Source organism: Limulus polyphemus, unplaced genomic scaffold (genome assembly GCF_000517525.1).
Source record: "Limulus polyphemus unplaced genomic scaffold, Limulus_polyphemus-2.1.2 Scaffold2820, whole genome shotgun sequence".
Classification (NCBI taxonomy): Eukaryota; Metazoa; Arthropoda; class Merostomata; order Xiphosura; family Limulidae; genus Limulus; species Limulus polyphemus.
This window is the reverse complement of record NW_013668430.1, coordinates 1,986-16,049: the sequence shown is the minus strand read 5'-3', so window position 1 is coordinate 16,049 and position 14,064 is coordinate 1,986. Positions and strand designations below refer to the sequence as shown.

The following is a 14,064-nucleotide window of genomic DNA, read 5'->3' as shown; positions in this document are numbered from 1 at the left end:
CACTTTCGAATAGTTGACTATTCTTCTTCAGGAGAACAATGAATAGTCAACTATTCAAAAGCGCTGAGTTTTGGGTCTTATTTTAAGTTTATTGCTATAAAAAATATATTCTTTATATACAACACCAACCCACACGTGCATGTGGTATTAAAATGTACTTATACAAGGAGATTTCCACGAGTATTACTCATTAATATCTTATTGGTAATCCTTGACAAGTTAAGGAAATGAAAATTACAAATATGAAAAAAAAAATGCAAATAAGTAAAGTTCCAGTTCATAAACTCAAAATAGTTTTTATTGTACACTATGGATGTTTTTACAATCTTGTTTCAATCTTTAATTAACAAAATTTGAACATGTGCTTTTTTTTTCTCAAACAAATGTATAAAGTTCACAAAATTACGTACTTGATAAACAGCATATTAAAGTTTAACTGTAGTTTAATGGAAAAAATTCCCTTTGCACTAGAATACTTCAGTGTAAACTAATAGCATTGTACACTTAGTGTCATTATATTAGTTTAACTGTAGCTTAACAGGAAAAAAAATGTTTTAATCAATCTTGTTCCATCTTGTGAAAAACCCTTTAACTTACTGCTTAACCAGTCTGTCTGTATCATAAGGAACATCTTAATCAACCCCTGTCTGTGTTATGTGAAATCTTTTAATTTGTTCTTAATCAATTTCTGTCTGTGTTATGTGAAATCTTTTAATTTGTTCTTAAACAACCCCTGTCTGCATCATGTGAAATCTTTTAATTTGTTCTTAATCAACCCCTGTCTGTGTTATGTGAAATCTTTTAATTTGTTCTTAATCAACCCTTGTCTGTGTTATGTGAAATCTTTTAATTTGTTCTTAATCAACCCCTGTCTGTGTCATGTGAAATCTTTTAATTTGTTCTTAATCAATTTCTGTCTGTGTTATGTGAAATCTTTTAATTTGTTCTTAATCAACCCCTGTCTGTGTTATGTGAAATCTTTTAATTTGTTCTTAATTTCTGTCTGGGTCATGTGAAATCTTTTAATTTGTTCTTAATTTCTGTCTGGGTCATGTGAAATCTTTTAATTTGTTCTTAATTTCTGTCTGGGTCATGTGAAATCTTTTAATTTGTTCTTAATCAATTTCTGTCTGGGTCATGTGAAATCTTTTAATTTGTTCTTAATCAATCCCCTGTCTGCATCATGTGAAATATTTTAATTTGTTATTAATCAACCCCCTGTCTGTGTTATGTGAAATCTTTTAATTTGTTCTTAATCAACCCTTGTCTGTGTCAAATGAATTTTTTTAATCTGTTCTTAATCAACCCTTGTCTGTGTTATGTGAAATCTTTTAATCTGTTCTTAATCAACCCTTGTCTATGTTATGTGGCATCATATAATTTGTTCTTAATCAAATCCTGTCTATGTCATGGGAATCTCTTAATAAGTTCTTAACCAACCTCTATCTATGTCATGGGTAATCTTTTAATTTGTTCTTAATCAAATCCTGTCTATGTCATGGGAATCTCTTAATAAGTTCTTAACCAACCTCTATCTATGTCATGGGTAATCTTTTAATTTGTTCTTAATCAAACCCTGTCTATGTAATGGGAATCTCTTAATAAGTTCTTAACCAACCTCTATCTATGTCCTGTGCAATCTCTTAACTTGCTATTAACCGACCCTTGTTTTTGTCTTCTACAATATCTTAACCAGTCTCTGTCTGTGTTATATGGAATCTCTTAGCTTGTTTATAACTCTAGCAGTAGCAAGAGGAAACCTGACAAATTTATAATTTTCCTATACTGAAAATCTATTTCCAATAGGTATTTACCTACTCTCCCATAAATAGCCATTTTCATTCAATGCTGCCCTCCATATGCAAAATTTTTTTGCATGCCACAAGCCTTCAGCTCCCACATACCCTAAGATCGATGTGGTTCAACTGCATCTCGCATACAAATCATCATGTGATAACCAATAGGAGTGTGACACACCCTCTTGACCCATGTGACTCCCTCTATTTGATTATACTGAACTATCACTCCAAGTTTTGGCAGAAAATGGAAGCACCAGTTTTCAGTGGGGAGGAAGGGCGGGAAGTATGAAAAGAGGTAAGTACCTATTAGAACTACATTTTCAGTATTGGAAAATTATAACTTCTAATATGGTACATTACCTCCGCTCACATAAGTAGATAGAATCCCATATTGAATAGATGGAGGGACTGGTGTGAGGGAAAGAAAGAAGCATCCATCGAAAGCATCTGAAAGACACCCTAAAAGAGTAGATCCTCACAGAAGAGGATCATACATGGGAGACCGCACCACTTTTGTACCAGGTATACTCTTTGCTCAGTGTGGAAAGAGGTGTCACAGAGATAGCCAGAAATTGGGAGGAGCACATCCAAAAGGGAGAGAACAATGGTTGGATTGGGATCTAAACCACACGGTATATTGGAATCTCAATCCCTTAGAGTACATCAATGTGGGCGAGAGTAAAAGGATGTGTCACCAGGTGTAGCGTGGCTAGGGTGTGACACAGCCAGTCAACTGCATCCAAAAGCTAGCCATCAGGAACCAACATCCATGCGAGGATAAGATAAGGATCACACCATCAGTAATTCAACTATAATCCAAAACCCAGTTGCCAGGAACTGACATTCATGTGTGGGTAGGAAAGAGGATCATACTGGCAGAAAGTCAACTATAATCCAAAACTCAGCCATCTGGTGGGGGTAGGAAAGAAGATCATACTTTCTTAACCTCAAGTTCATTAGACCGGAAGGAATCTTGTACCCCCGATCTATGAGAAGGACACTTGATAGCAAGGTGATAAAGTATTTGACTGATCCGGGAATTTTAAAACAAGGATGATTGGTAATATAAAGATGTCTCTGTAATATAAACTATCTACTCAAAACCAATCCGACAGGAACCTCCCCCAGCACAATAACATTCTTGGTAGAAGAAAATTATTGATGGATAGCATAATAGGAAGAACCATATTAATCTGCAAGTTCCATCACCATGACCCACAGCATGGGTGGAGGGAACAAGAGTAATTGAGTGAGGAAACAAAGACACCTATAATACATGTGTGAGGACTTATGTTGATTGGTTCAGCTCTGAATCCAAAACTCAGCCACTGGGAATCATCATCCATGTGGAGGTAGGATCCCAATCAATGGAAATGAACTGCAATTTTGACTGCTCACTCCAAAGCTATAACATCCCCTCAGGTAAACTGTAAAGAGATGGAGCAGTCTACACCAGCAGAACACCGTCGCCCAATTCTCAACTCAATGATTTTATCATTATTTGTATCTTAAATTATTAACACGTTCAGGAGGATGCCTCCCTGGTCCACCACTCCAGCAGCTTAAAACTGGAAAGTGGTAAGGACTCCCATACTCCAATGGAAGAAAAATGCAGTGAAGAATCCAGAGGAACATCAACACCAGAGACAGTACAACACATGACCATGAAAACCCTATTTTAAAAAGCAGACCATACCTGATTTATTCAACTGAAGGCACGACTGAGATGGGCAGCTATCCCCTTCTGCTTTACCCATGAAGTCCATGGGTGAGTACAGTCCAATTTACAAGCGATCTTGTGGAACATCCCATCTCAACAGCATGCATTTAGTGGCTATGGAAATCATAATTTTAAAGTCATCATGGCATTACAGTACAGATTTGACTAGTTTAAGTATACTTAGATAAGTGCCATTTGCCATAAAGTGGGATCCATAGAAAAAAAAAGTAAGTTATCATTTAAAACAAGTAATGTGAAGTAGAAAAAATTAGAAAATATCTCCAGTCATTATGAAATTAAAAAAAAAAAAGCATGCGAAAAGAGCACAAAGAAAAAAACGTCTTGATGATAGCAATGACAAATGAGAAGTGACAGTTTGGTAGAAACGAATAGAGGGAGCCACATGCATCAGGTAGGGTGTGTCACATTCCTATTGGTGGAGGGTTGTCACATGATGATTTGTATGAGAGATGCAGTTAAACCACATTTATCTTGGGGTACATGGGAGCTGAAGGCTTGTGGCATGTGAAAAACATTTTGCATATAGAGGGCAGCACTGAATGAGAATAGCTATTTATGTGAGAGGGAGTAATGTACCATATCAGAAGCCATCTATAATGTAGAAAAGACACCATTGTAACAGCAGAAGATTTTGCAATTTCAAACACATGGAGAACAAATTTTTCTGTCACCTCGTGCTGATATTCTTTTCTCTAACAAGATGTAGAATGCTTATATGGAAAGACTTTTTGCAGTAAGTTACTAAGGTGGAAAGATTTACTGATGTAGTTTTCTAACCCTTTTTCAACGGGCTCAGTATAAGATACACAAGTTATTATACACATTTGCATACGTTAAGTATTTATAACATTTAATGCAGTGAGTGTATCTTCACAAAATTTGGTAGACTCTTAAGAAACATTAAAAGCCTTTTGTACACAAAAATATATATAGTCTGTTTCATTAATAGTCACAGTGTGAAGTGATTTTCATGTTAAAAAACTTCTCTGTCTCAAAATTCTCAAATATCACTTCTGTAATCTCTAAAACCTCCTAAATACATTTCTAACGTTTTTTTTCAGTAAAACTTTATATTTTATCTGTTGTTTTCTCTACCCTAACTCTATGCAGGGTTGATCAATTTCACCGATATCATTTTTTTCTATCCAGAATGACTTCAGATGTAACATGAATTACCTAGTAATAGTAATAGTATACATCTATTTATACCTAAATTTTGTTGTTTTATTGCCCTTTGAACAACTAACTACTACTATTCATGCAATTATAAGTTTTAAGTCACTTGGGGAATGTGGAGCTCATGTTATGCTATCTAATTACATTACCTACGAGCTAGACCGAGTTACTCACGTGTGTGCCCCGTGAAACATTTTTATTATATCATTACCATCTTAACTAACCTAAAGAGATCCTTAATTTTTACATTTTAGTTACTTTTATCATAATAAGTAAAGTATAAACATGAAAAACAAGAAATAAAGTACTTACCTGGGTCTTTTTTTGTTTTTGTCAGCTGTTGATGACACTTAACCCTACATTTTTTTAAACTAATGCACTATATAATTTTTATTTGAGTAAATAATGCACTAAATGACGTAGAATAGTAACATGCAAAAAGCAGACAGTTTCCCTATCTATCACAGTTTTTCTGGCTTTATAACTATGTAACAAACCATTACAAATTTATCCAAGTTAGTCATTATCTTTCCTGTGACAACTAAGCTTTTACTACCTTTGAAATTGACAATTCTCTGTTCAGAAAACAATATAATATAATACGTCATTTGATAGATGAAAACCTTGGCTTTCTATTGGTTATATATAATATAAAATTAAACATAAGAGAGAACTATTAACAAATCCTGAAAGAGAGGATGAGACAGGTGGGTGTGGCAAGAGGAGTCTGATTTTCTATTTGATGGCTCTGTAACCAAACAAAATTGAAGGCTATAAAAATTAGGGTTTGTCTGAGCAATGACAATTTTATAGTGAGGAATTTACGTTAAATTTCATACTTATTGGAGGGGTGGTGAATAAAATAGAGAAGTGGGGATGCCTAGAGAAAATATGTCACATTTCTCACACTAGGGGAAATTCAGGATTTTTTTAAATATTGCCTTATAAAATCAAGATCTTAAACTTGTATACTATTAAAATATGGATTATTAGCTATGATTTTATGCTATATTAATTGGTATAACAAACAAAAGTAGATTAATTAAAATTTGAAAATAACTTGATAAAATACTGCGACACGTGAAAAGACCTTCTGTTGTAAGTTGTTGATGTTGGAAGACTTTCTGTTGTATGTTGTTGATGTGGAAGACTTTCTGTTGTCAAGTGGTGATATGGATAGCTTTCCCTTGGAAGAACAAGAGAATTAAAATAGTTCATTTCTTAGCTCTACACTGAATAACCAACTAATTAGAGGTCAGGGCCTGCAGAATTTATTGTTGGGGATGATATGATGGGTGAAACCCTTCCCCACATTAAAAATAGTGAGCAACCTATGAAGTTGAGGAATGCTGTTCCATAGAAGACTAGCTTCCAGCTGTTGGTCGTTTCTAGTATGTATCCAGTGGTATATACACCAATGATTCCTGAAAACAAACACCAATTTTTCTTGCTTAAATACTAATTTTATGCACAAAGGAATGTCCAGTTTTTACATTTTGTACAAATAATAATTTATGAAAATTTGTTTTTTAGTCATAATATATATTTGTCTACCAGCTTTAAAATGTCAAAACTTAAATGCTTATCCAAGATAGTATCATAGTCTCATTTTTATATGCATACTTGTAACATTTTCACCTATGCAAAAAAGTTACGATAAACTAAGTATAATTAGTTTTCCTTTTCCTGGCACTTGGGTACGGGGTTAAATATAAGAAAAAAGTATTTTTTTTCGTACTTTAAAATAATAAAAAATATTTTAGTTTAGTTCTTTATTTATTTCTGCTATATCTACTCTCATATATAATTTGTATAACAAGCATGGATAGAAACGTTCTCTATTTAAACTTGTCAAATGATATTTTTTTTAGTACAGTTTTTAACCCTTTTTCCCTCTTGATGTTAGTTAATTTCTATAACTTTTTATGTGCTCAAGTATGCTATTATTTCCTTACAAAGTAAGGAATCATATATTTTTCACTAGTATTATATACAAAAAATGAATGTTATTACAGGCTATGTCACCATGCCCAGTCATGCTATATCTGATGGCCATGCATTTTGACAATATATAAAGTTTCCATTGCAAAATACTTTGCCATGAGGCTATCATGTCCAAAGAAATTCACTCCTTCATTTAGGCTTTCCATAATTCATCTAGTGCATAAGGGCAATAATTTCACAGCATCCATTTCAATAGTCAGATTGCACAGAAATCCATGGGTACTGCACTTGGAATCCGTACATTCATGCATATGGAACAGCATGAATATACCTGTTTCATTCTCCATTTGGTTTTGAATTTTGCACAAAGCTACACGAGGGTTATCTGTCCCTAATATAGCAGTGTAAGACTAGAGGGAAGGCAGCTAGTCATCACCATCCACCGCCAACTCTTGGGCTACTCTTTTACCAACGAATAGTGGGATTGACCATCACATTATAATGTCCCCACAGCTGATAGGATGAGCATGTTTGGTGAGACAGGGATTCGAACCCGTGACCCACAGATTGCAAGTCAAGCGCCCTAACCACTTCCCCATCCCGGGCCAGGATATGCAATGATTGACAGGGTACATCTTATGTTTATATGGCTTGTGTCACTATATTTTTTTTCCATGGATTTTCACCTGTTACAAAAAGTGCATTTTGCTTACCATGGCTGGGGTATGAATTCTTGCAAGTCTCTTTCCGGATGGTTCTGGTGCACATATTCCTCCATGTTCCTTGTGATTAAGTACAAAGAATACCCCTATCATGGAAATTCTAAATCATTGTTCTTAACACATCTTTATGATCTGAGTGTATTGTAAAGGCTGTTACATATCCCCCCCCCCCCAAAAAAAAAAAAGAGAGAAAATTTTGGTAGCATCACACTACCTACAAAATGTCAAAATGTATTTCTGATGCATGTCAGACCACTGTGAATATATACTGTTTGTGGTTTTCATGTGAGTTACTGAATGGCATATTCAAAATATTTTTAAGATAACATACTCAAATATCTTTATATTACTTTAGGTTGCACTAAAACTGATCCTTCAGATCTAAAATGTGAGATTCTTGAAGTGGTCAGTATGTTCTCTAGACTTTTCTCTTTCTGGTAATAATAATAAATATTAAAAACAAATCTTAAAAATGTCCTATCATATTATGGCTATAACTTACCAGGCAGAGCTCCAACAGAATTCATAAATCCTAGGAGGAAAACAAAAGGTTTAAAGACAAAAATAATACTTTGTAAATTTGAAAATGGTTTGCCGAAACACATGAAATTGATCAAATATTGTCAAAATTCTCCAGTTATACTTAACAATATTACACAATTTTATTTCACTGATATTCTAAAATGAAAAGTGAAAACTTATAATTGAATATCAGGTAATAGGTAAATCACTCAAACAGCTATGAAAGATTTATTTCTTTTTAATATAGGCAATATAATATATACAACTAAAATAATCTAAAGCATGGACATTGATATTAAGGTGAAAGTTCAAATCTAATATATACGAAAATACAAGCAGCCAATGTCCTTAATGTTTTGAGCATTCCTTGGTTTTTTCAGGATCCCGTAAATGTCATACAGGACTTTTATACGTTTACAAGATTAAATGATTTTTGTGGTATTTCATCTATCAGAGTTATAACTTGCTCGGGTCTGTAGCTGCACCAAACTGTTAAGTTGTGACTTATGTCTGCTTTTCAGTCATGATTTTTTAGAGAGCCCCAAAAGACATCTAGCTCAAAAGAACGTTTAAATCCCTCCATTTTTTTTAGTGATAAAATCCACCCTGTGATTCAGTTGCATTTCTTAATCACACAGTACTCAATTTGCTGATTTGATTTATGTAATCAATGAACCAACTTCCTTACTGAATTCTTCTAAAATATGCCTCATTACACTGAAATTAAAATTATTTTTTGGACTAGTTGGGGTACCAGTGCCCCTGAACAGAAGTTACGTAAATTCAGGATTAATGAAAGATTATCTTAGAACATGAAAAATTGGTTTCCTTATATGTAATTGTAAAAAAATGCCCATAAAAACTGCAAAACCTAAAATGTGAAACCACAAATTTGCATGTATCTCCGCATGGACCCAACAAACCTTCATGTTAACTTTAATGAAGTTCCATCAGCAGAGGGTAAAGTAGTGGTGGTGAAAATGCAAAAACACTCATGACAAACCGCAAAATTGAAAATTTGTATGTATCTCCCCATGGATCCAACAAACCTTCATGCCAAATTTGGTGAAGATCCATCTATAGAAGGCAAAGTAGTGGTAAAAAATACAAAAACGTCCATAAAAAAACCCACAAAATGCAAAACTTAAATGCACTGGATGGTTCTAAAGTTGCTGTTACTGATGATCCTGGATATTCTGGAGGGAATTTAAAATTGCTTTTTTGGCAGCTTGGTTTACTAGGTCAGCTTCTCATGAGGCCAGATCCTTTTATTCAGCCTCAGAACCTTCCAGTGAAATACCCTCAGATCGAATATATGTCTCACAGATAGCCTCAACTTGCTATCAGAGGTTGGATAAGGGAGGTCTGATTAGCTCTGCTGGAAACAGTAACGTGACAACTCATGCCTGAAAATAGTATGTTGTAATGAAATAAATTGCACCCGTTGTCTTTAATAGTCACAGTACTTTTTTAGAGAAACCTGTTCCATTATGCTTTTTGAGAAAAAGTGATAACATCTGAATGAGGTGCTTATATACAGTACTAGGATAGATGGTGTATTGACATAGGTGGAGAGTGTCATGAGACAAATATTGTCAAGGGCAATTGAGTGGGGTATAAAAGACTGGAGTACGCAAGAAAAAAATCAGACCAAAGCTTAGATGGGCAAAGGAAGAAACCCTGGCAGTTGAGTACTAGTTATAAATGTGAGGTGAGGTAAGTATGTTTTGGAATTATGGTTTTTTGTTATAAACTGAACTGAAGAATAAAAATTAAGCTCAGCTGTTGAGATAGTAGCTATGATAAAAAGTCTTGCATTGAACACAGTTTATGTGCTAGTGTTACTTCAGGCACTCTATACCACTGGACAAAGCAAAGTTCTGGATTTATTTTGTGAGTTACATAAGAATAGCTACATAAGAATGGCTACATAAGAATGGCTACATAAGAATGGCTACATAAGAATAGCTACATAAGAATAGCTACATACATAAGAATAGTTACATAAGAATAGCTATATACATAAGAATAGTTACATAAGAATTGGTACATAAGAATAGCTACATACATAAGAATAGTTACATAAGAATTGGTACATAAGAATAGCTACATAAGAATAGCTACATAGGAATAGCTATATACATAAGAATAGTTACATAAGAATAGCTACATAAGAATAGTTACATAAGAATAGCTACATAAGAATAGTTACATAAGAATAGCTACATAAAAATAGCTACATAAGAATTGGTACATAAGAATAGCTATATACATAAGAATAGCTACACAAGAATAGCTACACAAGAATAGTTACACAAGAATAGTTACACAAGAATAGCTACATAAGAATAGTTACATAAGAATAGCTACATAAGAATAGTTACATAAGAATGGCTACATAAGAATGGCTACATAAGAATAGCTACATACATAAGAATAGTTACATAAGAATAGCTATATACATAAGAATAGTTACATAAGAATTGGTACATAAGAATAGCTACATACATAAGAATAGTTACATAAGAATTGGTACATAAGAATAGCTACATAAGAATAGCTATATACATAAGAATAGCTACATAAGAATAGCTATATACATAAGAATAGTTACATAAGAATAGCTACATAAGAATAGTTACATAAGAATAGCTACATAAGAATTGGTACATAAGAATAGCTATATACATAAGAATAGCTACATAAGAATAGTTACATAAGAATAGTTACATAAGAATAGCAACATAAGAATAGCAACATAAGAATAGCTACATAAGAATAGCAACATAAGAATAGCTACATAAGAATAGCTACATACATAAGAATAGCTACATAAGAATAGCTACATAAGAATAGCTACATAAGAATAGCTACATAAGAATAGCTACACAAGAATAGTTACACAAGAATAGCTACACAAGAATAGTTACATAAGAATAGCTACATAAGAATAGCTACATAAAAATAGCTACATAAAAATAGCTACATAAGAATAGCTACATAAGAATAGCTACATAAGAATAGCTACATAAGAATAGCTACATAAATAAGCAACACAGATGTCTTTGAAAAACTTAAATAATAAATGTGGGATAATCAATAAAATATCCACTGACCAAAAACAGTTCCGGCATGCTGAGGGGCAATGTCCATTGGATTCATATGAACACCAGCTGTATGGAATGGTCCAACTCCAAAGCACAAAACAACACAAAACAATACTCCCTCATAGCTGTGCAGGTTGGCAATCAGTGTTAAAAGAAGCACTCGGACATACTGTGAAGCTGCCTGTTATCGAAAATTAAAAGATCAGTTATCTTTATAAAACAAGGTGTATGACAGTTGCAGAGAACTAATGTGTGATTTACATGTAGGATTTATGAGTACTTAAGGAGAAAGGTGCCAATAATATTAATGGAATCAGAGTTTTTTATGCATCAATGAAAAAGTGATTAAAACGAATCAAATACATATACTTTTTATGGAGTTTCTTCAAAATATTTCTAGAGACAACTAGCTGAGTCATAAAGTTAAATATCTCTTGGTGTTATTGGAAAATAATTAATCAGTATTAATATAAACACAGTCACACACAGTAATAAAACTTGTTAACTATACAAAACTACTGCATGAATCATGTTGTAAGATACTGTCATACCAAATTAATACATGAATCATGTTGTATGATACTGTCATACCAAACTAATACATGAATCATGTTGTATGATACTTTCATACCAAACTAATACATGAATCATGTTGAAAGATACTGTCATACCAAACTAATACATGAATCATGTTGAAAGATACCGTCATACCAAACTAATACATGAATCATGTTGAAAGATACTGTCATACCAAACTAATACATGAATCATGTTGTATGATACTGTCATACCAAACTAATACATGAATCATGTTGTATGATACTGTCATACCAAACTAATACATGAATCATGTTGAAAGATACTGTCATACCAAACTACTGCATGAATCATGTTGAAAGATACTGTCATACCAAACTACTGCATGAATCATGTTGAAAGATACTGTCATACCAAACTAATACATGAATCATGTTGTATGATACTTTCATACCAAACTAATACATGAAGCATGTTGTATGATACTGTCATACCAAACTACTGCAAGATTGATGTTGAAAGATACTGTCATACCAAACTACTGCATGAATCATGTTGAAAGATACTGTCATACCAAACTAATACATGAATCATGTTGTATGATACTGTCATACCAAACTACTGCATGAATCATGTTGAAAGATACTGTCATACCAAACTAATACATGAAGCATGTTGTAAAAACCTAATGTATTAATTGTGTAAAAAACTAATGCATATTATAAAATAGAAAATTAACATACACAAGCAATTAATGAGACACTGGTGTAGAAAGCTAGTGTATTACCCATGGTGTAAAATGTTGCTGTTCAAATCCAATGTATTAAAAATTAAACGTGCAGGAAGGGGATACTATCTTGAAGTTGATGAAAAGTTGAATTGCGGTTTTGTGCTACCTTTAGATAATTTTTTTACCAGTGTTTGTAGCATAACATTCTTGAAACCTTCTGTAGTCTACGATCTTCAACTCTCCACCAGTGTTTGTAGCATAACACTCTTGAAACCTTCTGTAGTCTACCTTCTTCAACTCTCTACCAGTGTTTGTAGCATAACACTCTTGAAACCTTCTGCAGTCTACCTTCTTCAACTATCTACCAGTGTTTGTAGCATAACACTGTTGAAACCTTCTGTAGTTTACCTTCTTCAACTCTCTACTAGTGTTTGTAGCATAACATTCTTGAAACCTTCTGTAGTTTACCTTCTTCAACTCTCTACCAGTGTTTGTAGCATAACACTCTTGAAACCTTCTGTAGTCTACCTTCTTCAACTCTCTACTCCATTACTTGATAACCACCAACTTTCTTCACATCTCATCTCAAAAGATATTCAGATATAGATATAAACTGTGTCATTTGCTTGGATATTTGACCATAATGCATCCATTTCCAGCAACTAAAACCAGCTATACACAAAACTGCAATATTATATTATAAAGCATGAACATTATGGAAATTATGACATAGAAGTTGAAATAATGAATCTGTAAGTTAGACTACAGAGAAAAAAATCTTACCTCGGAACACTTCCTGATCAACAATAAATTATAGCCTGTTAAATAAAAAACAAAAACATTATCAAAGTAATGAACGAAAGGATTTAGACACACGGAAAAATAACTCTCAGCTTTAGATATTAGATATCTCTTGTCGTAATTGAAGCAGTTACATACAATAAAATATTGCTCACTAGCTTTATAGGGTAACCATGTTTCAATACTTGACATAATAATTATAATCTTTTAACTAAACATACAACTTCTTCAAAAGATATTGAGGGAATTAATTGTTGTATTTATAGTATGAAACTTATATTTTGATCAAATACCACAAGTACCAGTCAAGTAAAACTTAATATCTCACAAAAGATTTCTCGACGCCTAAGCCGACTCTGTAAATCTTTTAATGGATTTCTATATAAAAGTAGTCTTAGCTTTATTGAACATTTTATCTGAACAGGAGTTACTGTTTTTACAGACATTATACAGACAAATATTCTTTATGAAAAAAACAAAATTGTTTTCATAATGAAAATTAGTCTGCTCAATTGAAAAAAAAAAGAAAACGATTTGTTGAGCTTATCATGTATAGTGCTTTTACATGTTGCTTCTGGTGACGTAAAAAACAAACAGAAATCTGAAACTGTTCCTTAAGAACTTTAACATGATGTAAACTGGTGAATTTGCTGCACTAAAATATCTGGTTTATATTTTTGCTTCTAATGTAAAAGGAAATTTAGGTTAGTGAAAGTATAAGTTTTGAATAATTAAGAAATTTAAAATTATAAAAGTTGAATGAAAGATTAAGTGTGCCAGTTTGTTTATTCTATAAATAAGTTCGTGTTTCATCAGAAATACTGAAGTGCTGGATAAATGACGATAATTATTTTATTTTATTTGTTTGTTTTTGAATTTCGCGCAAAGCTACACTAGGGCTATCTGCGCTAGCCATCCCTAATTTAGTAGTGTAAGACTAGAGGGAAGGCAGCTAGTCATCACCACCCACCGCCAACTCTTGGGC

The 14,064-nt window shown here is 33.1% G+C and overlaps 1 protein-coding gene across 1 annotated transcript in view; it reads right to left on the bottom strand.

The window, feature by feature from the left end:
- Positions 1-5,712: 5,712 nt before the first annotated feature.
- LOC106467986 (solute carrier family 17 member 9-like) overlaps positions 5,713-14,064 on the bottom strand; it is a gene marked incomplete at its 5' end in the record, with an annotated part of 9,950 nt that continues 1,598 nt past the window's right edge. The window contains 4 exons of the mRNA XM_022396245.1: positions 5,713-6,140; positions 7,885-7,914; positions 11,021-11,192; positions 13,062-13,096. Coding sequence (XP_022251953.1) covers positions 5,965-6,140; positions 7,885-7,914; positions 11,021-11,192; positions 13,062-13,096 — 413 coding nt within the window. The remainder of the gene's footprint in view (positions 6,141-7,884; positions 7,915-11,020; positions 11,193-13,061; positions 13,097-14,064) is intronic.